This window comes from Camarhynchus parvulus, chromosome 10 (assembly GCF_901933205.1).
Source record: "Camarhynchus parvulus chromosome 10, STF_HiC, whole genome shotgun sequence".
Classification (NCBI taxonomy): Eukaryota; Metazoa; Chordata; class Aves; order Passeriformes; family Thraupidae; genus Camarhynchus; species Camarhynchus parvulus.
Window position 1 is genome coordinate 3,607,484 of NC_044580.1, and position 25,389 is coordinate 3,632,872.

The 25,389-nt window shown below is 55.7% G+C and overlaps 5 protein-coding genes across 7 annotated transcripts in view; 3 read left to right on the top strand and 2 right to left on the bottom strand.

Moving 5' to 3' along the window:
* The first annotated feature begins 576 nt into the window (after nt 1-576).
* On the top strand, nt 577-2,542 carry COMMD4 (COMM domain containing 4). The gene is made up of 8 exons (XM_030955404.1): nt 577-838; nt 918-989; nt 1,075-1,140; nt 1,369-1,408; nt 1,527-1,646; nt 1,843-1,923; nt 2,026-2,202; nt 2,346-2,542. Exons 1-8 carry the CDS (start codon nt 836-838, stop codon nt 2,384-2,386), a joined length of 600 nt encoding a protein of 199 aa, XP_030811264.1. The 5' UTR covers nt 577-835; the 3' UTR covers nt 2,387-2,542.
* Nucleotides 2,543-2,734: 192 nt separating this feature from the next.
* On the top strand, nt 2,735-6,715 carry NEIL1 (nei like DNA glycosylase 1). Of its 3 annotated transcripts, none has more exons than XM_030955401.1 (9): nt 2,735-3,190; nt 3,289-3,408; nt 3,977-4,055; nt 4,531-4,630; nt 4,759-4,883; nt 5,347-5,374; nt 5,710-5,783; nt 5,897-6,137; nt 6,292-6,715. In XM_030955401.1, the coding sequence occupies exons 1-9, from the start codon at nt 2,763-2,765 to the stop codon at nt 6,309-6,311; spliced, it is 1,215 nt and encodes a 404-aa protein (XP_030811261.1). In that variant the 5' UTR covers nt 2,735-2,762; the 3' UTR covers nt 6,312-6,715. The 3 variants fall into 3 exon arrangements, with proteins under 3 accessions (XP_030811261.1, XP_030811262.1, XP_030811263.1); XM_030955402.1 differs by having other exon boundaries at nt 5,921-6,137; XM_030955403.1 differs by lacking the exons at nt 5,347-5,374; nt 6,292-6,715.
* Nucleotides 6,716-6,906: 191 nt separating this feature from the next.
* On the bottom strand, nt 6,907-18,726 carry MAN2C1 (mannosidase alpha class 2C member 1). The gene is made up of 26 exons (XM_030955400.1): nt 18,597-18,726; nt 18,070-18,195; nt 17,455-17,578; nt 17,144-17,214; nt 16,828-17,005; nt 16,170-16,359; nt 15,715-15,821; nt 14,600-14,710; nt 14,163-14,255; nt 13,934-14,050; nt 13,416-13,511; nt 12,969-13,114; nt 12,435-12,558; nt 12,153-12,274; nt 11,558-11,643; nt 10,947-11,117; nt 10,208-10,290; nt 9,936-10,030; nt 9,709-9,813; nt 9,381-9,537; nt 8,915-9,058; nt 8,728-8,837; nt 8,100-8,179; nt 7,839-7,984; nt 7,546-7,649; nt 6,907-7,472 (listed from the first exon to the last, which is right to left on the bottom strand). Exons 1-26 carry the CDS (start codon nt 18,686-18,688, stop codon nt 7,355-7,357), a joined length of 3,096 nt encoding a protein of 1,031 aa, XP_030811260.1. The 5' UTR covers nt 18,689-18,726; the 3' UTR covers nt 6,907-7,354.
* Nucleotides 18,727-18,841: 115 nt separating this feature from the next.
* LOC115907369 (alpha-mannosidase 2C1-like) lies at nt 18,842-21,422 on the top strand. The gene is made up of 3 exons (XM_030955227.1): nt 18,842-18,938; nt 19,309-19,434; nt 20,424-21,422. The coding sequence occupies exons 1-3, from the start codon at nt 18,847-18,849 to the stop codon at nt 20,467-20,469; spliced, it is 264 nt and encodes an 87-aa protein (XP_030811087.1). The 5' UTR covers nt 18,842-18,846; the 3' UTR covers nt 20,470-21,422.
* The window catches only part of SIN3A (SIN3 transcription regulator family member A), a 31,443-nt gene continuing 27,372 nt past the window's right edge, over nt 21,319-25,389 (bottom strand). The window contains 4 exon segments of the mRNA XM_030955226.1: nt 21,319-22,628; nt 24,002-24,209; nt 24,361-24,455; nt 24,798-24,890. Coding sequence (XP_030811086.1) covers nt 22,398-22,628; nt 24,002-24,209; nt 24,361-24,455; nt 24,798-24,890 — 627 coding nt within the window. The 3' untranslated portion in view covers nt 21,319-22,397.

The following is a 25,389-nucleotide window of genomic DNA, read 5'->3' on the forward strand; positions in this document are numbered from 1 at the left end:
TTATAATTCTTTTACCTATCCCAACAGGGCTGCAATCCAAATGTCATCCATGTAGTGATAACAGTATGCCCTGGGAATTGCTCTTCTGGGGACTGCAGCCTGGTGCCCAGGCTCTCTGGTGGGTCCAGCAGGAAGCCCAGCAGTGGCCCCCCTTTATAAGCACCCCAATGAGATCCCAGCTCTGCAGTGCTTCCAGCTCCACTCTCACAAACCTTTATTTCGCTGCCAGCTCTGCCTCCTCCCCCTGCGGCAAGGTGCAGCTGCTCGTGCACCAGAACACGATCTTTATTTCAGGTCGAGGCCTGTGAAGCTTCAGCCCTGGCTCTGAACGCCACATTTCCGCTCCGGCCCTGCGGCTGCGGGTGCCGAGCTGAGGCGGCACCTCCGCTCCCCTCAGGGCGGTCTGAGGGGCCGGGCTGGGCGAGGACTGCGCCTGCGCGGACTGCGCTGGGCGGGACCGCGCCCTTACGGAGAGGGCGGCTGTGATTGGACAGAGCGGAGAAAGGCGGGCCGGGATTGGCGGCTGTGATTGGGTAGGGGGGGATTGGTGGGCGGAGCGCCGTGAGGCGCGGCCCGTGGGAGCGCGAGACGCCGGTGGGGCGGAGCCCGCGCTGCTGGACGGGCCGGGGGCGCCTCGGGTGCCGCTCCGGGACCCCCGTCCCCTCCTCCGGCCGCTCTCCTGCCGGGTCCCGGCTAAAAGGCCCCGCCGTGCCCCGACCGGAGCGCCCCACCGGGGCAGGGGCGGGGAGGGGCGTAGCGGGCAGCGGCCCGGGAGTGGTTCCGGGTCGCAAAGGCGACTCTGCCGTAGCAGCGCGGACAGAGGAGCGGCGGCGACATGGTGGGGAGGGGTTCGGCGGCGGGGAGCGGGGCGGGCGTGCGGAGCCCGCTGCCGGCTCTGACCGCCTGTTCTCCCGCAGCGGTTCCGCTTCTGCGGGGACCTGGACTGCCCCGACTGGGTGCTGGCCGAGATCAGCACGCTGGCCAAAATAGTTAAGTGTCCCCGCGTCCCCCGTGTCCCCTGCCTGCTCCCCGCCTGCTGCGGGCCCGCCGCTCACCCCCCCTTCTCCCGCGCAGTCCTCGGTGAAGCTGAAGCTGATCTGCGCCCAGGTGCTGCGGGACCTGCTGGGGGAGCCCATCGAGGTAAGCGTGGGGCACCGCAGTGGAGGCCAACGCTACAGTGGCATAATCAGCAACGTTAATTAATCTCGTGTTCTTCGTGTAAGTCTCAGCGTTAAGAACGCTACCGGCCTCTACTAGTAGTACTAATATGCATAGTAAGTGTTATTAATGTTTAGGTAGGAATTGTTGGTGTTAACACTGGTAGTGTGTGTTAGCTGGTGCTCACCGTGATGCTCTGCTCTCTCACAGTATGACAAGATCCTGAAGCTGACCTCAGATGCAAAGTTAGGTGAGCACTGCTGTCCTTACCAGGATCCCCCGATGGAGCCATGCTGCAGGGATGGGCATCAGTGGATCTGGGGATGCCTTCCCAAGGTGACAGAGCTCGCCCTCCCTCCTGTCTGCAGAGTCAGGGGATGTGAAGGCAACCATTGCTGTCCTCGGCTTCATCCTCTCCAGTGCAGCCAAGCACAATGTAGACAGTGAGTCTCTGTCAAGCGAGCTGCAGCAGCTGGGACTGCCCAAAGGTAGGGGAAACCCTGAGCCAGACTTGGTGGGATGCTGCTGGCAGTTCCCATCCAGATGGAGGGCAGGCTGGCTGCTGTGCTGTCCTCCATCACCTCCCTTCTGTGCCGTGGGTCCCTGGGGTGCTTTGGTGGGGTTTGGCAGCTGCAGGTCTGGTGTGAGCAGAGGGGCTCTTCCCTTGTGTCCCCTGACGAGCAGAGCATGCCAGCGGGTTGTGCCGTTCCTATGAGGAGAAGCAGAGCCCCCTCCAGGACAGGCTCAGGGCCTGCAGCCTGCGATGTGAGTGGGGTACTGGGAATGTGAGTGGGGCTCACTGGGGCTGTGGGGGTCACCCTGCTGGAGAGAGCCGGGGCGCTGACACCATGCCACTGCCCACCCTAGTGAGCCAGCTGGGCTCGGTGCGCTGGCGGGTGGATTACACCCTCAGCTCCAGCGAGCTGCAGGAGGTCAATGAGCCCGTGGTGCACCTCACCTTCAACGTGCGCGACAGAGAGTGTGAGAAGATGACGGCTGTCCCTGTGACGCTCTCGGCCAACAAGTTCTGGGTGCTGCTGGCAGGTGAGGCACCAGGAGGGTGGCAGCGGGGACCTCCGTGGGGGATTCTGCGGGGGGAATTGCTGTGGGAGGCACGCTGGGAATGGGATGCTGGAAGGGATGCTGCAATACCAGCAGCTCCCCCACATCTCCACATCTCTCTGCAGAGCTGAAGCAGGCCCAGGCCCTGATGAACACCCTTCTCTGAGGAGCCAGGAAAGGAGCCCGGCCATGGCGGGAGGCTGCGACACTGAGCTGGGGGTCCAGATTGGTGCTCCTGGCTGGGGAGGAGGACGTTTCCCTTCCCTCCGGGCTCCCGGGGCTCCTCGGGGCAGCTGCAATAAAGTCTCGGTGACAAAGCTGAGCCGTGTCCCTCTGTGTCGCCCTGCGTTGTGCAACCTCCACCCGCGGCGGGACCGCCCCGGCAGGGCACCGACCTCCGGGATCAGCGCGCGGCCAATGGGAGCGCGCACCGCCCGCGCCGCAGCCAATAGGAGCGCTCCCCGCGCCCCGCGCAGCCAATGGGGGCGGGCCGTGCCGGCGGCGGTGGCGGCGGGCTCGGGCCGTGCCGTGCGGCCGCCACCATGCCCGAGTGCCCGGAGCTGCACCTGGCCGGGCGCTTCATCAACGGGGCCTGCGGAGCGCTGGTGTTCGCGGGCGGCGTGGAGCGCTCGGCCGTGGGTCGCGGCCCCGAGGTGCCCTTCCGCAGCGAGGCCTACGGCATCTCGGCCATCGCCCGGGGCAAGGAGCTGCGGCTGACGCTGAGCGCGCTGGACCCCGCCGCCGGTCCCCCCGCGCAGGACCTGGTGTTCCGCTTCGGCATGTCGGGCTCGTTCCGGCTGTGCCCCGCCGCCGAGCTGCCCCGCCATGCCCACCTGCGCTTCCTGACCCGGGAGAGCCCCCCCCGCGCCCTCTGCTTCGTCGACCCCCGGCGCTTCGGGTCCTGGCGCCTGGGGGACGCCTGGCAGCCGGAGCGCGGGCCCTGCGTGGTGTCCGAGTACCAGGCGTTCAGGTGAGCGCCCCGAGAATCGCCCCCTGCTCGGCTTTGGCCGCTTTTCCTGCACAGACATGTCCAGGTGACTCTTCTTGATGGCCCGTGCTCGCTTGCAGGGAGAATGTGCTGAAGAACCTGGAGGACAGGGCTTTTGACAAGCCCATCTGTGAGGTTCTCTTAAACCAGAAGTATTTCAATGGAATTGGGAATTACCTGCGTGCTGAGATCCTGTACAGGTAAGGTGGGTTGAGCACCCACTACATAGTATTATGTAGTTTTGGGGTTTATAGTCTAATTCATAGAAACTGTGTAAGTTCTATTAGACAATCTGCTCCTTATGAAAATTTGTTTACCACTCTTGTCTTTTAATTAAAACAAGCCTCAACTCTATGTCATGCTGTAGTCGTGTGAGAAGGACTAAGTTTCCCACTCCTGAGTGTAGGAAGTAAAATGTAGCTAGAGTTAGAAAGAGCCATCAGGGGTAAAGAACCAGGAAACTGCAGTAGAGGGGTACAGAGAGTGGGTGGGAGTTGAGGGAATGCATTTTTCCTAAAATGTGGAATTGAAATGAAATATACCAACTAGACATTGAAACCTGTCGTGAAAATGTGTCCCTCAAAATAATAGATTGTTATGGACAACAGCAGTAGAAGCTGAGCACCCGCTGACCTGCCACGGAGGGAGGTTTAGGCTCTCAGGGTTTGCTGGAGCTTGCAGCTCCTTGGCTAAGCCGCCGTGCCTCCTCACCTGGCAGACACTGGAATGGCAGAAGCCAGGCTAAGGGCTGCTCTGTAACTCTCTCAGGTTGAAGATCCCTCCCTTTGAAAAAGCTCGGACCGTGCTGGAGGCCCTGAAGGAGCAGGAGCAGGAGAGGAGGAAGAAGGTGGGGAGTACCAGGTGCTTTCACAGGCTCAGGAGGCAGCAGGTCTCCAGAGATGCCAAAGGCAGGGGTTTGGTTGCCCGTGGCCCTTCATGATGAGCTCTGCCAGTCTCCTGCCCTAAGGAAGTCTACAAGTGTTTTTGGGGTGGGTGGAGAGGAAGAGGTGAGGGAAACAAACGCCTTGCAAGCTTAAAATCTCCAAGGGGAAGGCTGCAGTAAAGCCCAAGGCTGATCTTGTGGCCTCAGAGGAGAGGAAGTGGCTGTTTTAAGCCTGAAAACAAACAACACGACCTGCTGCTGGTGTTTTTGGTGTTGGCCCTCTTTCATGGCTTTGTAGCTGTGTGGTGAGCTCAGGGCTGTCATGTGTGGAGAGCTCATCCTCTGGAGGGCAAGAGATGGGGAAGAGGATGGGAGGAGAGAAGCTGAGGAAGCAGAGGTAGCTGGCAGGTGACTTCTGTGCCCTTCTCCATGCCTGCAGGATCCTTCCCTGACGCTGAGCAAGAAGGTGAAGCTGAGGCAGGAGAACCCAGATCTGCTGGAGCTGTGCCACAGCGTGCCCATGGAGGTGATCATGGCAGGTGAGGGGATGGGGCTGGCAGGGAGGGCAGGGCTTTGCATTCTCAGCATCAGGAGGTTTGGGGGCCACCCTGACATGGTGATCACAGCTTCTGCTCTGATTGTGTCCTTTCCCTGTCTCCCCTCCCAGAGAAGCAGCTCCTGGACCCCGAGCACCCCGATGATTACGCCGCCTTTAAGGACTGGCTGCGCTGTTACTTGGTGCCTGGCATGAGCTCCCTGCGGGACCACAGTGGCAGGACCATATGGTTCCAGGTAGGAGCCTGGAGCTGGGGAGCCCCCAGACCACTCCTCCAAGGGGACACTGGGCTGTTTTCTGCTTGCTGAGACTCCCATTACTCTGTGTGGCTGGGGGTCTCCCTCTCCATCCAGCCCCTGGGCATGGGGGTGACAAGGACCTCCTTTGTGGTGGGCAGCCAGCTAATGGATGGTGAGCAATCTGCAGCAGGTGGAGGGAACAGGGGGTGTCTGGGGGGTCTGTCAGCCCTGTTCTTCCCTCCTGGACCCTGTGTTTGGGGCCTTGCAGGTACAGGGAATGATGGCAGAGTCCCCAAGGCAAAGGGCAGGCAGAGCAAGCCCAACTCCCCTGTCTTCCCAGGGAAATGTGGCTGTTTCCCTATCACTGCAGTGGCTGGAGGATGGAGAAGGGTCAGGGATTCTGCTGCTGCTGCCTGCAGAATGACTGCACCCCAGTCAATGCTCTGTCCCTTCCTTACAGGGAGAGCCTGGCCCCATGGCTCCCAAAGGTGAGTTTCCTCTCCCCTTCCTGTGGGACCCATTTCTCCTAGGAAAGCCTGTTCTTGCTGTGCAGCACAGGGGCACGGGCAGGAGCAAAGCCATTCTCTCTGGGCCGCTGACAGGCCTGTGACAGTCGTTGGCAGCAGGGGACAGAAGCCATTTGTCCCCAAGGCTTCTTACCAGCATATAACCTGCCTGGGTGCAGCTGGTTTTTCACGCTGTAGTTCTTCACTCAGAACAGCATCCCCCACAGCAAGTGGGATGCTGTTCCATGTGCCATGGGCTGTCCCTGGGGGTGCAGGCTCTGCCTCAGCCTCTCCTCACCCCACATCCTCTGGTGCAGGGCAGAGACCCCGCAAGGTGCCCCGCAAGAAGAGCCCTCAGCTGCAGGCAGAGCCCGAGGCACCGAGCCCCAAGGTGAGCAGCTTTGTGGCTGTGTCTGGCTGTCCTGCTGCCCCTGCCCTGTTCATGGTGATGATCCCACATGGAGTTTCCCACCTTGGGAATCTCCAGCTCTGACACCCACCCAGGTCACCCCCCGTGCCCCGAAGCAGCGCCGCAGGGCTGCAGCGAAACCCCCGAAGCTGGAGGAGCAGGAAGTGAAGGAAGAGCAGGAAGAGAAGGAAGTGAAGGAAGAGCAGGAAGAGCAGGCTGAGAGGCCAAGGAAGGGACGTGCTGGTGGGAGGAGGACAGGGAGTGCTGCCCCAGTGTCTCCTGAGGTGCCTCAGAGCGTCAGGAGAAGCCGCCGCACATCGGCTCGCAGGGGCACAGGTGAGCCTGGCAGTGCCTGTGGCTTTGTGCACCCCTGGGGGCTCTGGGAGAGCTCCCTGGTGGCAAGGGGACAGAAGGGAAGGAAAGGAGCCCATGGGGCAGAGCTGGATACCCCCTTGCCCTCTGACTCCTCATTTCCCTCTTTGTTCTCCAGCTGCAGCCCCTGCCGTGTGAGTGTCACCTGCTGCCACCTCCCGAGGGGCATTTTAGGGGCCAAGAGGAGCTCAGGCAGCGCCTGGCCACGGACCAGGGTTAGTGCTGGTGAAAATGGAGCTGCTCCCTACCTGTGCTCACGCTTATTTGCTGCTGTGGCATCCTGCCAGTGTGGGAGGGAGAAGCTGAGCCTGGTGATGGGGCTTTTTCCTGCTGTCCACAGGCATTTCAGGGGAAAAAGGGCCAGGTCCACGTGTTGTATTGGACTCTGACTCTTCCCTCTCCCTCCTCCCTTTCTGGCTGCTGATCAAATCACTGTTTTTAGCTGACTAATAAAGTATTTTGTGCAGAAATCACCGTGCGTGCCTTTTCATGCAAAGGATAAATCCCTCTGTGCCCAGCCTCTTCTCCACAGGGGCTGGAGCAGACTTCCCCTCCACCTCACCCCCCCAAAATAAAGGTAAGTTCAGCCTCCCCAGTGCCAGGAGTGAGATCCTGCTCAGGCAGACACTAAAAGAGCAACTACAACAAACACCTGGGAGGAGGCAGGTCAGTGCAGTTACCTGGAAACAGGTTAAGAAAACAGGCTGGAGCTTGTTTTTATGTAATTCTCTTGATTTTTTTTTAATTTCCTCTTCTGCAAGGGCAGTGCAAGGGGCAGGCAGGGGGAGAAGGGAAGGAGTGGAGTGTGTTTTTACACACAGTGCTGGACAAGATGAAGTCTGTGACACAGGAGTCACTGTAGAAGCTGCTGGTCCCCAAACCTCTACAGCAGGAGCAGGGGTCACCAGCCTGTGTGCACCTTTGTCCACACTCAAATGAGCTCAGAGCTCACTCAAGACCACCTCCCCTGCTCGGGCAGTGGGCAGCTGTCCTCCTTCCCTGAGGAGCAGGGTTGTTCAAGCGCTGCTCTCCAACACTTGGGCGCAGGACAGAGGGACAGTGCCCTTCCCTGGAACTGCTGCCTTGCACAGCTCTTGGCATGGGGAACAGCTCAGTCTGTGATTTGAGCTCCCAGGGCTGGTCCAGGTGGCTGCAGCACCGGCAAGGGGCCATGTTTGGTGTCAGTGGCTCCAGACCAGGAGCACGGAGAGCACACGGAAGGGTGTGAAGGAAAGCCTCAGGCCCTGCTGCTCCAGGGGCAGGCGGCCCTGCGCAAGTGGACGCTCCAGGAGGTCACAGCTGGGGGCAAAGCACAAGGCTGAAGGGCTGATCTCCACCCCCACGCACCCCCAGCCCTTCTGCATGCACTCACAGCATCGCCTCCTTCACGGGGAGGGGGGTCTGGAGCCAGGCGGTGACTGTGCTGCCAAGGGCCTCGTAGAGCCGAACCACCACAGCCTCAGGTCTGTCCTCAGCCTTGGGGGAGTCCAGACAGAAGAGTTCAGACAGAAGAGTTCAGACAGATGAGATAGGCACAGCCCCTCCAACACATGCTGCTGTGCTCAGCTGAGCCTGACCACCACTCGGTGTGGCTGAAAGAACAAGCCCTGCTCAACAGCAGCTCCTTAGCCCCTCTGCCCTCCCCTCCTCCACCCCAGCACCTGCCTGCTTGACAGTCTCCAGCACGATGGCAGGGGAGCTGACAGAGAAGGCACTCCAGGCTGGGCACTGGGCACGGCTGGCGGGGACCACGTGGAGGGGGAAATTCAAGTTGTAGGCTTGCTGAATCACACCGGCCTCCTGGAAGGAGCCTGCAGCACAAGAACCTCTCTCTGCTCAGCGTCTGGACACACACAGCCAGGGGCATGCTCACCCCAAGGCTCACTGGAGCAGCTCCCACCCTGCATGTCCCCACAGGTCACTCACCCCTGTGAGGCATCACAGCGTAGGTGAACTGGTGGTGCCCAATGTCTGCCGTGGCATCAGGGGACTTGGGTGCTCTCAGCCTAAGGCAAGGTGAGGTTGGTTGAGACCGGTGCCTTGGCAGCACCCACTGTCACCCAGAGCACTGTGACAAGACAGCTGCTTGCCGTGCTACCTCGAGGCTGGGCCCCGATGTGGAAGCAAACACGCAACAGCAAACAGACCCTGGACAGCTCTAGAAGCTAAAAAACTGGGGTGTCATCCGTGAAAATTGCAGCTGATGGAGTCAAACTGAAACAGGCAGTTTGTTTTAGCTTTGTATGCACCCATGACATTAACACTCCTGTTCCTTTCCTCTCCTTAAGCCTCCCTCCCTGGTTAGCAACAGAAAAGCTACCTGGTACAAATATGAGTCTGATCTCTCCTGAATTCTCTTTGAGCATGGTTCATGGAATTATTTCTAACTGACTAACATAATGTAAGTCAGCCAAATTTTCAGAAAACAGCCACCCACCAGACTATTTCCTTGTTATAACTGAGGTCATTTAGGAGCAGGTGTTGCCTTGACTTCCAAGGGACGCCTCAGAAGGCAGAGTGCCCCAGCAGCCCCCCTCACCCATCGCTCACTCACAGGGAGAGGCTGAGGACGTTCCTGTGGGCCGATGCTCCGTACTTGCAGTCGTTCAGCAGAGCCACCCCAAAGCCGTGCTCAGAGAGATCCAGCCACTTGTGAGCCCACACCTGAGCAGGCAAAGGGATGTGTTGAGCACACGAGGCAATGCCTGGAGCAGGAGCAGCCCCGAGCAGCTCCCTCTCACCTCGAAGCGAGCCCAGTCCCAGGACGTGTTCCAGTGCGTCGGCCGCTGCAGGTGCCCAAACTGGATCTCGTAGGTGGCGTTTGTGCTCCGCACCTGCACGGGGAACTCCACCTTCAGGAACTTGTGAGCCTCCTTCCACTCCACCTAAACGTGTCAGCAGAAGGATGTCACCATGGGGGACTGACAGGCAGACACTGCATTTCTTGTGTCCCGCTGTGCAGCAGCCAGTGCAAGCCAGCTACAGCAAAAGCACACCAGAGTCTCAATGCGGATGAACTGGTGGGTCCCACCTCTACCCCTGGCCCTTGGGACCCCAGCCTTGGGCTGCTTGCTGCAGAGGAGCACAGGCAGCAGGGGACTCCAGGGAAGAATACAGGGAGGGGGGATAGAATTCAGGCCCAAGGTTCAGCTCCCCAGCTCCCAGCTGCACAGGATGTCAGCGCCACACAGCAGCCACGGGCCAAACCTGGGTCAGGAAGCGGAGGTAGGGGCACATGGCATCCAGGATGATCTCCTGGGTTAAGGTGCTGCTTTTCCCCACCTGCAGGGAGAAGCTCACACTTCCCCGCAGGCCCCCAGCCAGGGTGATTTCCAGAGGCTTCAGCAGTGTCGTCACTGGCTTCCTAGAGAAAAGGAATGAAGGCAGAGACAGTCTTAGCCTGGTAGATCCAAAACACAATGCAGCAGGCACTCACTTCTGCAGAGTGAATGCTCTCTCACAGCCAGGACTGACAGGGAGGCAGGAATCTCTGGGCAAACCCAAAATCCAAGTGCTGCATGCACTGCTCCTCTACCTGGTTTCCAAGTGATAATCCATCACATCCCAGGCATCCCAGTAGAGGGGAACATCATCAAAGAGTGCAAACTGGTTGGCACAGCAGCCATCTGGGACTGACTCTCTGAAAGAAAGTGGAACAGGGGATCAGCAGCATCAGAAGGACTGGCAGTGGAGAAAGGTGCACAGTGAGAAGTCCTGGGAGAGGTTTGAGGAGCTCAGGGCCAGGAACTGGGTGACACAGACCTCCCTGAGTCCAGCAGCTGAAGCGAGGTCAGGTGCCCCATCGCGTCCAGGCAGACAGCAATCACCCCATTCTCCATGGTAATGGAGCCATCCTCCTTGGGAAAAGGCCAGAAACAGGTGTCACAGACCCACACTGTGGGAGCTGAGGGCCTCCAATGCAAATTCAACATGTGGATTCCTTAGATTTCTCCTTTCAACCCTAACCCTGATTTCTCCTCAAACAACCTCAGATGCAGGGAACACAGACCTGAGGAAATCTGCCTTGTGCTTACCTGTTTCCTCACTGCCACAGGCTGAGGAGGCACAAATGGCTCCTGCACCAGGGCATAGCCCATGCTGGGGACTGTCACCAGAGCTGGAAAGAAAAGAGGTTCTGTGTGATGGTGTTCACAGGGGCCTCAGGTTGAGGGAAGAGACGGGGATCTGACTCCATGTTTCAGAAGGCTTGATTTATTATTTTATTATATATATTACATTAAAACTATACTAAAAGAATAGAAGGAAAGGTTTCATCAGAAGGCTAGCTAAGAATAGAATAGGAAAGAATGATAACAAAGGTTTGTGGCTTGGCTCTCTGTCTGAGCCAGCTGACTGTGATTGGCCATTAATTACAAACATCCAACATGAGCCAATCACAGATGCACCTGTTGCATTCCACAGCAGCAGATAATCAATGTTTACATTTTGTTCCTGAGGCCTCTCAGCTTCTCAGGAGGAAAAATCCTAAGGAAAGGATTTTCCATAAAAGATGTCTGCGACAGTTCTGCTCCAACACTTGTCCCAGACCGAACCCGAAGTGACACGACTGCTGCCCTGCTGCTGTCATGTCAGATCTACTGCCTCCTCCCATACCCTCCTCTTCCTCATGCATATATCAGAGCACTTCATCCCCTTTCAAGTCGTCCAAAGAACAAACTGAACAGTCAATAAAACCCTCCCCAGGGGAGGGAAAGGCAGAGCATTTCCCTGTTAGGAACTCTGATACAAGAGCTACTGCCAGGTCAGACATACCCAAGGTCTCCGCTCCGTCCGGCCCAGGCGTGGCGATCACCTCGGTGCGTTCCCAGGACAAGGTGTTCAACACGAGGCTGCTGTGGGTGCTGCAGGCCTGGGGCTGCAGCAGATCCCTGCACAGGGACTGCACAGCCTCCTCCTGCAGCTGAGCACCAGCCCTGCGGATCTCTGGGCAACAGAAGGGCCTGAGTTGGCTCTGAGAGAGCTTCTGGCACTCCCCGTGCAAATGTACACACACTTTATCCCCTTCCAAGCTACAATTGCTAATTATCATTAATTATTATTATCTATTAGTGATTCAAGTGTGTAATTATTCCGAACTTTGTTGTTACAAGATTACAATGAGCTGTGAAACCTCAGCTGGAAAATTCTGGTTACTGAAGCTCCTGCAAGCACCCCTGGGCAGGCAGAAACAAACCTTGCTGGGAATCTATCCTGGCAGGCCAGCAGCAAGCAGAAAAGCCAATAAATTGGGATGGTTCTCAATCCCTTGGCTGCCCTGCTAATCTAACACTATTTGAGACGTGCCTGCTGAGCTGGCCCTGGCAGCCCAGGGCTGGAACCTCCCCAGCCCCACCAGGCAGGAGCTGCTCAAACTCCCTGCTCACCTGTGTAGTACTGCAGGGCATCCTCAACCACCAGCTGGATGCAGCTGCCTGGCAGGACATCGTGGAACTGGTTGAGCAGCAGTAACCTAAAACAGAGAGCAGAAACCAGGGAAGAAAGTGGTGGAGAGCACCAGATTTGTGCTGGCTTACAAGCTCTTCTCTCAAACAAGAACCCTGTTTGCAAGACAAACTTAATAACTGCTCCTGATTCCCCCATTACCCAACACTTGAGAGAAAAGGAGTTTTTCCACAGCATCCTTTAAATCCCTTCATGTTAGTAGGGCCTGTCAGCTGCCAGTAAACCACAACCACGGGCAGTAAGAACTATTTGTTTTTACCCCCCAGGGCTACGAGATACCTTGTTGCACAAGCTCAAACAAGCCAGAACTGGGGAGGAAGAAGCCTCGATAGGAAATGAAGCTTCCAGACAGCAGAGCCGTGAGGGTTTGGTGTTATCTTTCAGCAGAAGAATCAAGCAAAGCAGCAAATTCTTTCCAGGTAGATTCCTGACCGGTTTATGGCAGGGGCTGTGCACGCACAGCGCTGCAGCACTGAACTCTGCCCCAGCAGCAGCAGTGCTCCTGCCCTCCCTCACCTCCAGAGCTGCTGGAGCTGGCTGGCAGGATACTGGAACGCTGTGTCCTGAGCCACAGCCAGGCTGCTGAGCACCTCCACGTCATGCAGAATCCGCTCACATTCCCGATTGCCCTTCTTTATCTGGTGCCAGTTAAGGACAGAAGGAAGATGCTCAGGAAACGGGCAGCTGGGAGTGGATCTCTCACACCAGCAGCAGAATCCCAGCTCCAGGGCAGGAGGGTTGGCTGCTTGCAGGTGTTGTGAGTTTGCTTGGCCCCCTTGCCTGGGATGGGACCCTCACCTTGGCCTGTGTGGTGTAGGTGCCATTGTGCAGCTCGAGGAAGAGCTCTCCCACCCAGGTGCACAGCTGGGATGATTCCTTCTCCAAGACAGAAAAGAGCTGGTCAGGAGTGGAGATCTGCACCCTGTGGGACAGACACACAGACAGTGATGAACTGGGGAGAAGCCTGTGACATGGCTAATGGTGCATCTGGGCTGGAAAGGTGTCAGGCCTCAAAATCTGCAACACAACCATACAAAGCATTCCACTCTTCCTTCTCCTACCCCTCTCCTTGTGACATTCCCCAGGCACAGCTGCTGTGCTGGCCATTCACCCCACAGCTCTCCTGAGGGGTCACAAGCAGTCCATGGCTGCCCTGTGGACCTGTTCTTACAGCTCTTGATGATGGAGAAATTCCATCCCTGAAAATCCTTCCCAGCCTTCTGCGTGCCCATCTCCCTGCCCTTCTCCCTTTCTTTTGGCACTGCTGAAGGCCCAGGGCTGGCTCAAAGCAAATGCCCCTGCCAGGAGAGAGGGTGGGAGCTCTCCTCTCACCTGGGCAGCCCATCTGTGTCTCTCATTCTCTTCATCCTGTCCAACATCTTCTGCGTGGGGCCCCCTCCTCCATCCCCAAAGCCGAAGAGGAATGCGCTGTGGTTCACACGGCCTTTGTCCTTGTTGTTCTTCACTGTTTTCAGCATCTGGAGGGATTTTTGGGCAGCTGCAATCCCCTGGCACCCAGCCCCAGCTCCCACAGCTCCATACAAGAAAGCCAGGTCAGTCTTTAGGGTGCAAAGCCCAGTCTTGCTGCTCTTCCCCAGCCCAAAGTGCCTAAATCAGGCACGGGCACATCTTGGAGTCAGGCACCCCAACAGCCTTTGTCCAACAATGCTGCCAGGTATCCTGCTCCCCTCCCAGGCAGGGCCCTCTCCCAGGAGCCCCCCAGCTGGCCTCAGGGGGCTGGCACTGCCCCTCCCATGCAGGGCTGGCAACCTCACTCACCTCTGCCACTCGCCCCTGCATCCCATAGGAATCACCAGGGGGGAAATGGGTCAGCACCTGGGACCCGTCAATGCCTTCCCAGAAAAAGGTGTGGTGCTGGAGGGGAGAGAGAGGAAAATGTGGTGCACATGGGCATGTCAGAGCCTCTTCAGGGTTCAAAGTGGGCCTTCACTTTCTCTCCAGGGAGGTGCAGGATGCCCTGATGGATCGGTTCAAGGAGAGGACAAGAACAAGGAATGCCACCAGGGCAGGGGCTGGATTTGCTGTCTGGACAGCACACAAATCACAGCTTCCTGTCAGGAAGCAGAAGGAATATCTAGGCCAGGGGCCTGGCTGGGATCTCTAATCATGTCCTTCCTCTCTCCTACAGCCTGACAGGACATCACTGCCACCAAAACCTAGTGACTTCTGGAAGCTGTGTTAGCTGAACTGAAGAGCTGTGGAACCACCAGGTCCAGCCCTGCAGCAGACTCCAGCACCCCCAGTGCATCCCCTGGGGAGAAGGCAGCAGAGCTCACCGGGAAGGAGTTCACCAGGTTCCAGCTGAGCTTCTGCGTGAGGAAGCGCTGGATCCCGGAGCCACGCATCAGCTGGGGCAGCTGGGCTGAGTACCCAAACGTGTCCGGCAGCCAGAACTGGGGCACAGGAGCACGGGGAGAGGGACACACAGGTCAGCCCAGCCTCATAAAGAGCAAGGGGTGCAAGGAGATGGTGGGTGAGGAAGGAGTGATGGAAAAGAACAAGCACCTCCGAGCAGATCCGGCCAAACTGCTCCTGGAAGAACCTCTGGCCCTGGAGAAACTGCCTCACCATGGACTCCCCGCTGGGCAGGTTCCCATCCTGGGGAAGGCACAGGGACTCCATGAGGAAAGCCAGGCACAGGGAAGGAGAGATCATGTAAGACCCCCACTCCCACCCACCTGACCTGGCAGATCGTGGGGAGAACCTCAGCAGGGCTCAGCAGAGGGGAAAAGGAGGAACACACTAGGGAGACCAAAGCTCCTTTCTCAGGGAATGATTTGGGAGCATTGTACTTTTGCCAGGCTGGACACTTGAGACAGCTGCTGTTCCTGGGCCTGGAGACCATCACCAACCAGACAGGCTCAGCAAAGGCTCTGCTCTCCCCTGGTCCCAGAGGATGGCACAAGGAGGATGTGGCAAGCCAGGCTCACCATGCTACTCACCATTTCCACCCAGGTGCCTCCCACAGGAATGAACTGTCCCTTGGCCACCAAGTCCTGAATGCGCGCGTAGAGCCCGGGGTAGCAGCTCTGCACCCACTGGAACTGCTGCGCCTGCCAGGGCACAGGGATCAGCCCCAGCTCCCCCACACCTGCCCCTGCTCCCTGCAACGCTTCTGGCTTGTTACTCGCTGCAATGCAAGCCTCTCTGAGCTCCTCAGAGAGACACATGAATGCAGCGGTTGAATTAAAGCCTTTAGAGAAATTAAGCTATATTAAGCCACACAGATATGAAGCAGAAGTGTAGGTTTGAGTTTTAAGTAAGTGCAAGTGTAAGTTACAGTTTTAAGAAAGTAGAAATATGTTTTAAGTACCTTAAGAAAATGTGTTAGCTACTAAAGGCCCTAAGGCCTACTTTAAAGTTCAGTAACTCAGCTCCACACATATCAAAAACACAGCAGAACTTTGAGTGCATCTCTAGAACAGACAGAACTATATGTGTAAATAGATAGAAGTATTCATGTAAATACATAAACTCATACACGTAAATTTTAAGTAAGAAAACAGCATATTTGTGTAAATAGATAATATTATATATGTGGGTTTTTAGGTAAGAACTGACACTACTTTCATACTACTTTCACAGATTAGAATGAAGTTTAGATTGGTTTAGAAAGAATGTTTTAGAATCGTGCTTTTAGCTTAGATTGGTAGTTTTGTGTATAAGAGTCCCCCTGTATTAAAAGGAACAAGAAGAAGAAAAGAAGGAAGAAGAAAGAAGAAAGAAGGCCGAGGTCCCTGCTGCTGCTGCTCCTGCACGAAGCCTGGGACTCTACACCAGAGAGCAGTTGTTGCAGCTGCAGCTCTTGCCTGAGACTCTATGCCAGAAAGCTTTTAGCATGGATTTTAATACTTTAGCATGGACTTTTAACACCTTGAACTCTCTGCCTTCAAGACTGATGGATTTATGCAATAAACAACTTTATAGCAACTAACAATTGTCTCCTTGAAGAGCCCAGACCCAAAACAGCCTTGACAGTGACATCCCCCCATCTCATTTTGCTGGAGAATCAACATGCCACAAGCAGAGGAGAGGTGTCCAGAGGGAGATCCCTCACCTGGGAGCAGGCAAAGGTGAGCTCTGGATTGTGCTCCATCAGATGGACCACGGTGACCCAGCTCCGGGCGCACTTACGGATGGTCTCCTCATAGGGCCACAGCCAGGCTGCAGGGACAGGCAGCCATGGTTATTACCTAACACAAGCTCCTCATGGAGCTGGAACCTCTCTGAAGCCCCTCCTGGGATGGGAAACCGAGGGTTGAAGCCCAACAGGTGGAAGACAGCAGGCTGTAATTCATCCCTCATCCCCAGTTCCCTCAGTGCTCCAAAGGGCACAACTAGGCAGACCCACACCCCCACACTGCCCCAGTGACAAACCAGCAATGTGGCAGCACAGAGAGCCCATTCCCTCCTCTCAAGGCGTGCCTGGAGCCCAAGGGCAGCCTGTTCTCCCCTTGGGCAGCACACCCTGGCCTCCAGGTGAGAGGAGAGGGAGCGCTGTGCTGCTCTCACCAGAGTCAATGTGGCAGTGTCCCATGGCATGGATGGTGTGCTGGCTCTCGCCGTTCCTCTGGCTGAAGATGGCTGCAGCCAGGTCATGTGCAGCAGGGAAGGTGGAGGGGTCTGTAACATCACACACGTTGACCATCTGGTTGGCAGTGTAGAGTGCCTGGAAACTCCTCTGGTTTTCCTCCCCGAGGAGCTGGGGTTGAGAGGGATAAAAGTATGACTCTGGCCACTGTATCAGCTCAGATGTTACCTGCCTCCAGGAGAACCTGCTACCTTCTTTCAACATCTATCTCAGGCAGCCATAACAGGTAAACACCATGTCTCTGCTTCACAAACACAGCCTTTGGCCTTTTCTCACATGCCTTCCAAATCCAGGTTCCACATACGCCCATTCCAAGGGACCATGGTTAACATATCCTGCTTTGGAGCAGAAAGTGGATGAAATAACACCTGTGGCTTCTCTAATTCAGTTTTCTCCTACTCTAGAATACTCTGAGTTGGAAGGAACCCACAAGGATCATCAAGCCCAGGCAGTGTCAATTGTGCTAAAGCAGAAGCAGCAAACATTTTCTCCTCCAAGGTCTCAGGTCACAGAACAGCAGCAGGAGAAGATGCAGTGAAGCTGAGGAAAAGGTGAAAAAGGGAAGAGGAGCTCCCAGACCTGAGCCATGTCCAGCAGTATTTCCAGATCCATCAGCAGTTCATAGACATCTCTGTTGAAGACAACCAGCTCAGCCTTGCTCAGGGTAACCCTCCTGTCTGGGTCTGGAGGGGCGATCATGCTGCCCTGGCCAGCTCCAAAGAGCCCATTGCAGGCCAGCTCCACGTACAGTGTCAGGCTGGGGGGACAAGAGGAAACCATCAGGGAGCAGGCACCAGGACACAGACAAGGACGTGTGTGTGTCCTCAGCCTCTTGGCTTCCAACAACACCAAGGTCTCCCAGCAGTGGGGGGCTCTGGCTCGCCTGACCACGCACCTGTGGGGCTCTGACTCTTTCAGGCTTCTTGTCAGGATGTAGCTGGTCTTCTCACCCTCCTTGGTCAATCCCTGCACAGGAAGATGGCACATTCAGCACGTGCCAGCAGAGTTCCATGACAGCACGCTGGATGGGCAGGATAAGATACCCCAAAGTCCAGCTGGACAGAGGGGCTGGTCCCACACGCTGTGGGATAATTGTTGGCACAAGAACAGGAACAGAGCCCTGCACAAACCACGGTAGGGATTCCAAAGGTCACCCCTGTGTGCACAGCAGGGCACCTGGCACACCCCTGATCCGTGTCTCCATACCTGGACGGGCTGGGCATCTCTCCACACCATGCCCTCCCCATCGCTCTCCCAGACGAAGTGCACTTCCCGCCCTGCCCATGCCGGGGGGATGCTCAGCTCCACCTTAAACCAGCACGTCTCCCACCTGGAAGAGAGCAGGCAGCAACCTCAGTCCACTGTGTGACTTCTCCTTCTCCTGAGGGAAAGCATGCTCCCTCAGAGCCCTCCATGGAAAAACCAGAGTGGGGACAGCCCACGAGTTTGACAGAATTCACACACCTGATTTAACCTGTGCCCTTCTGAAACCCCAGAGAAACCGGCAGTGGCATCTTCTCTGCCCACTGCTGCGATAAGATTCTCCTCCCAAACTTGACAAGCAAACACATCCCCCCCAGAAGCACCAGAGACACAACCACGGTCCCAAGGAGCTCTCAGCAAAAACCAGCAAGAAACTTGTCCCTTCTCTCATGAAATCTCCCTTAGGGCTTCTGAGCAGCCTCCTCCAAGCACTCAGCCGGAAAGATCGACTTATGTCTTCACCAGGGAGAGCTTGTGAGCACTCACCCACACAAATACCTCTGAGACACGAGCTCCGACCCCAGCAGGGGCACAGCACCACCGAAACCTGCTACTCACGTGGGCCCGAAAGACTCTCCCACTTGAGCCGGCCCGAATTCCTGCGCCACAGCCTCCTCGTACGGGATGCGCCGCGGAGTCTGGAAGCAGGAGAGCGATGCCGCTGGACAGCGATCCCCAAAAAGCCTGTGGTCGGAGACGGTCACATGAACGAGATCAGTCCCGCTCGGACAAGCCCGGGGTGGTACAGGGAGCTTCCACAGCACGGCTCAATCGCCCTGCCACCACCCATCAGCCTCGGTAATATTAACAGCGAATAAATATTAATTAATTTATTCGCTGAGGAATAAAGGGCCCTGTTGGCCCCGGGTGGCCCCGGGAGGGCAGGGGGCTGAGGGGCTGTGCCGTGGAGCCCGGGGCAGCGCTCCGTGCCCACTAAGGAGAGCGTGTGTGTGAGATTTGTCCCCTCAGCGTGAGCTCCCCGAGCCCCCGCACCCACGGCCGGCAGCGCCCGGGGCAGCGTCCCCACCCCGCGGGGACACAGCGGAGCGCCCCGGGGGTGTCCCGGAGAGTCCCCCGCCGCCCACCTGCCCCGCAGGTTGCAGTCGGTGAAGTAGGTGTCGGACAGGAACTTCTCCACTCGCTCCAGGGCCGTCCGCCGGTGCTTGATCGCGGCCATGGCAGCGGCCGAGCCCCCGCCCCGCCCGGCGCGGCGCAGGCGCGGCCCCGGCCGCCGGAGCCCCCCCCCGGAGCCGCCCAAACCAGCCCGGAGCCCCCGCCCGGAGCCCGCCCGGAGCCCCCGCCCGGAGCCCCCGCCCGGAGCCCCCGCCCGCTGCCATGGCCGCGATCAAGCACCGGCGGACGGCCCTGGAGCGAGTGGAGAAGTTCCTGTCCGACACCTACTTCACCGACTGCAACCTGCGGGGCAGGTGGGCGGCGGGGGACTCTCCGAGACACCCCCGGGGCGCTCCGCTGTGTCCCCGCGGCGTGGGGACGCTGCCCCGGGCGCTGCCGGCCGTGGGTGCGGGGGCTCGGGGAGCTCACGCTGAGGGGACAAATCTCACACACACGCTCTCCTTAGTGGGCACGGAGCGCTGCCCCGGGGCTCCACGGCACAGCCCCTCAGCCCCCTGCCCTCCCGGGGCCAACAGGGCCCTTTATTCCTCAGCGATCTGTTAATATTACCGAGGCTGATGGGTGGTGGCAGGGCGATTGAGCCGTGCTGTGGAAGCTCTCTGTACCACCCCGGGCTTGTCCGAGCGGGACTGATCTCGTTCATGTGACCGTCTCCGACCACAGGCTTTTTGGGGATCGCTGTCCAGCGGCATCGCTCTCCTGCTTCCAGACTCCGCGGCGCATCCCGTACGAGGAGGCTGTGGCGCAGGAATTCGGGCCGGCTCAAGTGGGAGAGTCTTTCGGGCCCACGTGAGTAGCAGGTTTCGGTGGTGCTGTGCCCCTGCTGGGGTCGGAGCTCGTGTCTCAGAGGTATTTGTGTGGGTGAGTGCTCACAAGCTCTCCCTGGTGAAGACATGACTCGATCTTCCCTGCTGAGTGCTTGGAGGAGGCTGCTCAGAAGCCCTAAGGGAGATTTCATGAGGGAAGGGACAAGTTTCTTTCTGGATTCTGCTGAGAGCTCCTTGGGACCGTGGTTGTGTCTCTGGTGCTTCTGGGGGGGATGTGTTTGCTTGTCAAGTTTGGGAGGCGATTTTTATCCCACCCTGAGCGCTTCCTGGGTGAGGAGGAGAACGCCCCTCATTGCTGTCCCTCAGCCTAAGCAATCCTGCACCCTCCTCTCCATGTCCTGGTTTGCCTCCAAATCGCCCCAAAATATCATTATCATCAGGAGGGAGGGAAGAATCTGTACACGATGCTCAGCCCTGATGTTTTAATGGAAATACTGCTCTACAGTCAAGTTTACAACATTGGTATAGAAATCACATGGGTTTCGGGCCGAGAATCATGTTACAGAATACAAAAACCAAGATCAAATAAAATTAGAAAAAAAAGCAAACCTCTGCTATTGTACAGGCTGGGAGCAGAGCTGGGGTGTCAGATGGAGCACCAGAGGCAGAGGTCTCCCCACGGTGTGTCCCAGGGACCTGCACCAGCCCCCTTGGCTCAGTGATGTGCAGGCACAGGACCCACCAAGCAGCAGCAGCTGGTACTTCCAAGCTGGCCAGAAGTCTAAATCACCAAAGATTTTCCCTTCCACATCACCTTGAGCATACACCAGAAAAAAAAAAAAGGGGAAATAATAGAGGAGCATGCATGACACCTTTGGAATGGAAGAGGACACATGAGAGCCCCTTCCTGCCTGGTTACAGCAAAGGAGGAGAAAGGAGACAGGTGATTTATTGCTAGCAAAGTGGGAAAATCCCCTGCTGGGCTCTTCCTTCTCTCCCTCTTCTCCACAGGAGGCTCCCATTCCAGGCCTGCCTGCTGTGCATGGGCTGCCAGTGACTCGTGGTCCCTCGGGGCTGTGACTCCCACCCCGGCTCCAGGTCCCCCTCCAGCCCGGCTCCCCGGCAGGGAAGGAGCTGTGGTGGCAGGGGGAGAGAACCTGGACCTAGATGATATTTAAGGTCCCTTCCAACGCAGGCTGTTCTGTGATTCTGTGAACCTGCTGTCTCAAACCACAGTGAGCCCAGGGACGATGGAAGCCACTCCAGGTGTGCAGCATGGATTTTTGCTAGGAAAGCCACCTCCTTTTGAGGAGACACGGTGCAGTGGTGGCTGATGCGGCTTACAAAGTCTGTGCTGACTTCTTTATTTTTAAATTCAGAATCTTCCCCCGCGTTTTAAATATCTGCCAGTGTTAAATTTCTCTGCTTAGAAAAATATATATATCCCATATGTGGATTTCTGGAGTGAAATGCACCAAGCCCCCCCACCCCGTCCCTCCTCCTTCTCTTGCCCACACACACACACACAGAGCAGCTCTGTCGAATAGTGGCTTGGTATTTCCCATGATGTTTTCTCCAAGACAGAAAGGGAAAAATACATCAGCACAATCAGCCCCAGCTGAGTTGCTCAGCAACACTTCCCAAAAGCGAAGATCCTTGGAGTTGGAAGACAAGGTGGATAAAAATTACCCACCAGGAAAAAAGCCAAACATTAAAAAAAATTAAAATTATATACTCTATATTTATATTTCTTTCAGGCTGCTTATACCTCAGTTGTTTAACCCCCAAATGCACATGCTGCCTCTGCTGTTTCCTCTTGCCAGCCTTAGAAAAGGGGTTGGATTATATCTCCCTCTTCCCCCCTCCCCTCTCCCACCCCAAAACCTGCATGCTGCAACAGTGCCTCAGACCAGGAACACGGCTGTGGGTGAGCGAGTGTCTTCCTCCAGTTAAGAACAAAGACATTATTTTTTTTATTTACAAAAAAAGGAGAAAAAAGTTTCCACACAAAAGCACTACAATGATAACTCCCTTTGGTAAAAAGTGTAATAAATGTCTCCATCGGTCTGTCTGTCGGTACTAATTCTCAAGCCACCTGGTACTATGGTACACAAGAAGCTAGTACAGTTATGCTAGCACATCAAGCATAATTCCTTTAATTAAAAAAGAAAAAAAAAACAAAACAAAAAGAAAAAAAAACAAAAAAAATTGACAATTTGTACATTTATTTACAAAAAAAGGAGGGGAACATGTTAAAATCGTGTTGTTCTCTGCTGTGTGTGTGTACGTACATGTGTGTGAAAAGCTGGTGCATGGCACTAGGAGAGACTAGTAAACAAGCAGGTACAAAAAAAACCAACAAAAAAAAAAAAAAACAAAAACAAAAAACCAAAAAACAAAACCAGAAACCCAAAATAAAAATAAAACAGTTCCACTGGCACTAGAAAGGACAGACCGATCTGCACAGGGTGAGTCCAGCCTGGGAGGGAGGGGAGGGAGTGAGAGGAACGCGGGCTGCGCTGCCCCGGCCCCACGCCGGAGCCCGCTGGGAGAGGGGAATCCGGTGGTGACAGGCACCTGGGGACTTCGGGGACACATCCCAGCACTCCAGGCACCTGGGGATTTCAGGGACACATCCCAGCGGGCCAGTGGTGAGGAGCATCCTGTTCCCCTCCCTCGCCGCTCGGGGCCTCCAGGGAGTCAAAGCCTCAACGCTGCTGGTGTGTACGAGCTCGTGGTGTTTCTCTGGGATGGCTCAGTTCAGAGAAGGGTCCTTCCTGCCCAGAAAGGGCCGGCAGCCCACGGCCCCGGGCAGAGATCCATGTCCCCACGGGGAATGCCGCCGGGACAGGCTGCACCAGCCACGCACTAGTCAAGTGGCCATGTGACGGAGATACACAGTGAGGGGAGAAAGGCATCTCCCTCCTTCCCTGGCTGCGCACACACACACACATCCCCCGGGCTCTTCCTTGCCCTGGGGCACTCCTAGGGTGTCTTGAATATCGTGCCGTATTTGACGCGGTACTTGTTGATGCTGACAAAGTGCAGGGTCTCTGTGTCACAGGTGGTGGTGCAGGGCACCAAGCCCTCCAAGCCTTCACCCATGAGCCACTTGTTTGTCTCGGCTGCCATTTCGCAGGGCACGTGCTCCTTGGTCCATTTGTCCACCCAGGCCTGGAACCGCTGGTGCAGCCGCTTGCTCACCCTTTCGTGGGACTGCAGAGACAGGGAGAGGTGTTAGGAAAAGGCAGCTCTGGCCCCAAACTGCAGATTACACCAAGCCTGGCTACTGGGTGACACAGGCAAGGGGATCAAATGCACAGAGAATTTGTAATGCAGGCACTGGACTAACAACAGAGGGAAAGCTCTCAAGAAGATCCCCCTGGGGGTCTCCTCTCCAAGCAAAAATGTGGCAAAATGAACACAGAAATATAAAAAAGTTTATGCTCTTTGTTTAATATAGTACTGCACTGGCTGGGGACACAGAACATATCCAGTGGGAGCCTGAAAATTGAATGCCCAGCTCAAAGTGAGTGCCTTCGGCATTACTCTCCTCTGCTGGCACCCAGCACCAGGCAAGTCCTGCTCTTTCCAGCCCTTGGGGTCTGTCCCCAGCCCCCAGACAGGGCCACAGTCCCAGGAAAGAGCAAATTCAACATGTATTACACATACTGGGGACACAATTGCTACAGAAAATTAAGACCCAGGCCAGGTCGAACAGGCTCAAGAGGCTCTGACTTAACAGAAACATCAGGAGAGGAAGAAGTGTGCACTTTTTTGGGTAAGAGCATCTGCCTAAGGAATGTAAAATGCAGGACAGATGGTATAAAGCCATGGCTACAGTCATAATTAAAAACAGCCAATATAATTAAACCTCCAGATTAAAACTTACAGATTTTATTATTTGTTTGTTGTTCTCCCAGAGACTGAATTGCTTTGGGGTGTTAACTGCTAAATCCAATAGATTTGTTTCCAAAATCCAGTGTAGCTTCTACAGCTCCCTCAGTGTATTCCAGTAACCAAGGGCTAAGCTGCACACTACATATTTAACACTTCAAGAATTTATGCTCAGATTCTCTGTGAAGAGCACTAGCACACAGTATCCTGCTTATAAGCTTACATTTCCTTGAGGTTCGTGCCAGTTGAATGAGATAGACAGAATTCAATCAAAATCCTCAGTATCAGCATTTCAAAGAGTCACTATGCTGCAATAAAATGCTCTCATCTGATGTGGATGCAAAGTTTAAGAGAATTACTTTACAACTAATGAACTAAAGCCACTATCTGTATCTCATCAGTAAGAAACATGGTAAGCAGTTGTTTTATAAACCTAAATACATGACAGAAGTGGATGGAAATATCCCCATAAGATGAGAAAAGGAGAGTGTCAAAGCATCCAGATGACCAGATCAGTTTCCTCCAGTGCAATCCTCCTAAATTTCACCCACCTGGAGGTCACAAGCTGTTTTCATCTTGGATAAACCCAAACCTTTACAGCTTCCCAAACAGCTGGAAAGGCAATGCCTCCTTCCTTCCCCTGGGTCCCAGGAAACACCAGCAGCCCACCCCGCTCTCTGGCTGGCTCCTACCTGCTGAGCTCGCAGCAGCGCGGTCCTCCTGTACATGTAATCCTCTGATTTGATCACGTACACCATCTTGTAGGAGTTCAGCTTGAATCTACACTCCATCTTGTCCAGGCTCTCTATGTTCTCCATGGACTTCTTACTGTTTCCCTCCTTCCCTTCCTTCTCCTGCTGCTCCCGACCACGCTGACACTTGCGGATCCGCCTAAGATTCCTGCAAAGCAGAGAACCCCTCTTGGGATTAGCGCCCACCCCTGGGTGTAAGCTCAGGCTGGACAGGGCCTATGGGAGGTGTCTCTGCACACGGCAGGGGGTGGAATGAGAGGAGCTCCAAGGGCCTTTCCCAGCACAGCCTGGCCACTCACCTGGGCAGGAAGACGGGTTTCTGGGCCAGGTGCTCGCGGAGCTCGGGGGAGGTAGAGTCCGAGTTGATGTACCGCTCCACGTAGTCACACCAGCGCTGGAAACAAGCACAGAGCACACATCAGCCACTGCCCTCCCACCAAACAACTGCAGGGCTTGAGGAGGCTAAGCCGGAAGTCATGCAGAAGAAGAACACAACATGCCTTCTGAAGGCTCTGTGCATCTTACGCCCAATAAGGCAGGTACAATGGTTCTTTATGTGGTTTTGCGTATTTTCTAATATGCAATAAACCAAGAAGGATTTGCCTGCTCACATCAATGGAAGCTTTATGGCACGTCCTTGATGTTTCTTTGTCTTGTGCTAATGGACCACACCACCACTCAGCTGGACACTCAACCTTGACCATCACAGCCAGCTCTCTGGACAAGCTGCCCTTACCTCTGCTTCCACAGGGTCATCTGAGTTTTCCTCTTCTGTGTCCAGCAGCTCAATGGTTAACTGAACTTGACCTCTGCTCTGAATGAACATCAGCTACAAAGAAAAAGCAGAAGGAACTTCAGCAAGAGGAGGTATGAAATAGAAACAAACACCTTCACTTCTCACTGGGGCAAAGGGACAATGAAGCAAGCTGGCAGTTTTGGGGGCTTCTTGGGCCCTCAAAGTAAGTTTGTGGGCAGGGGAAGAGATATTATACACTCAGGCTTTTATCCAAAGTACTTCTCTGGCTCAGAAAGGGCCTGACCACTTCCTGCCTCTTCAGCAAAGCAAGTATGGATTTGATTAGCACAGGTTTATTAGCAATGTATGCAGGCAGCAGTGATTTAATGCCCAGTGAGTAGTGGCAGATCTCCCAACAGTCGACAAAACTGAGGCACCAGAGAAACAGGAGAGTTTGAGCTAAAAAATCAAAGCAGTGGCAGCCAAGCAGTCGGTATGATACAGCCCAAAGCTGCTGTAAAGCACAGGGGATATTCGTTGCTGTTCCAGGAAATATATTCCTCCTTGAAACTTCATTTCTGAGGGGCCCTTA

Coding starts and splice junctions, on each gene's coding strand:
- COMMD4 (XM_030955404.1), top strand. Junction 1,647..1,842: donor GCAGCTGGGACTGCCCAAAG/GTAGGGGAAACC, acceptor CCTGACGAGCAG/AGCATGCCAGCGGGTTGTGC. Junction 2,203..2,345: donor GTTCTGGGTGCTGCTGGCAG/GTGAGGCACCAG, acceptor ATCTCTCTGCAG/AGCTGAAGCAGGCCCAGGCC.
- MAN2C1 (XM_030955400.1), bottom strand. CDS start 18,688: ATGGCCGCGATCAAGCACCGGCGGACGGCCCTGGAGCGAGTGGAGAAG. Junction 17,215..17,454: donor GAGATGCCCAGCCCGTCCAG/GTATGGAGACAC, acceptor CTTCCTGTGCAG/GGATTGACCAAGGAGGGTGA. Junction 9,814..9,935: donor CAGCTGCTGGACTCAGGGAG/GTCTGTGTCACC, acceptor ACTTTCTTTCAG/AGAGTCAGTCCCAGATGGCT.
- LOC115907369 (XM_030955227.1), top strand. CDS start 18,847: ATGGCCGCGATCAAGCACCGGCGGACGGCCCTGGAGCGAGTGGAGAAG. Junction 18,939..19,308: donor GACTGCAACCTGCGGGGCAG/GTGGGCGGCGGG, acceptor CTCCGACCACAG/GCTTTTTGGGGATCGCTGTC. Junction 19,435..20,423: donor GGAGAGTCTTTCGGGCCCAC/GTGAGTAGCAGG, acceptor TCTTCTCCACAG/GAGGCTCCCATTCCAGGCCT.
- NEIL1 (XM_030955401.1), top strand. CDS start 2,763: ATGCCCGAGTGCCCGGAGCTGCACCTGGCCGGGCGCTTCATCAACGGG. Junction 5,784..5,896: donor CCGAGGCACCGAGCCCCAAG/GTGAGCAGCTTT, acceptor ACACCCACCCAG/GTCACCCCCCGTGCCCCGAA. Junction 6,138..6,291: donor ATCGGCTCGCAGGGGCACAG/GTGAGCCTGGCA, acceptor TTTGTTCTCCAG/CTGCAGCCCCTGCCGTGTGA.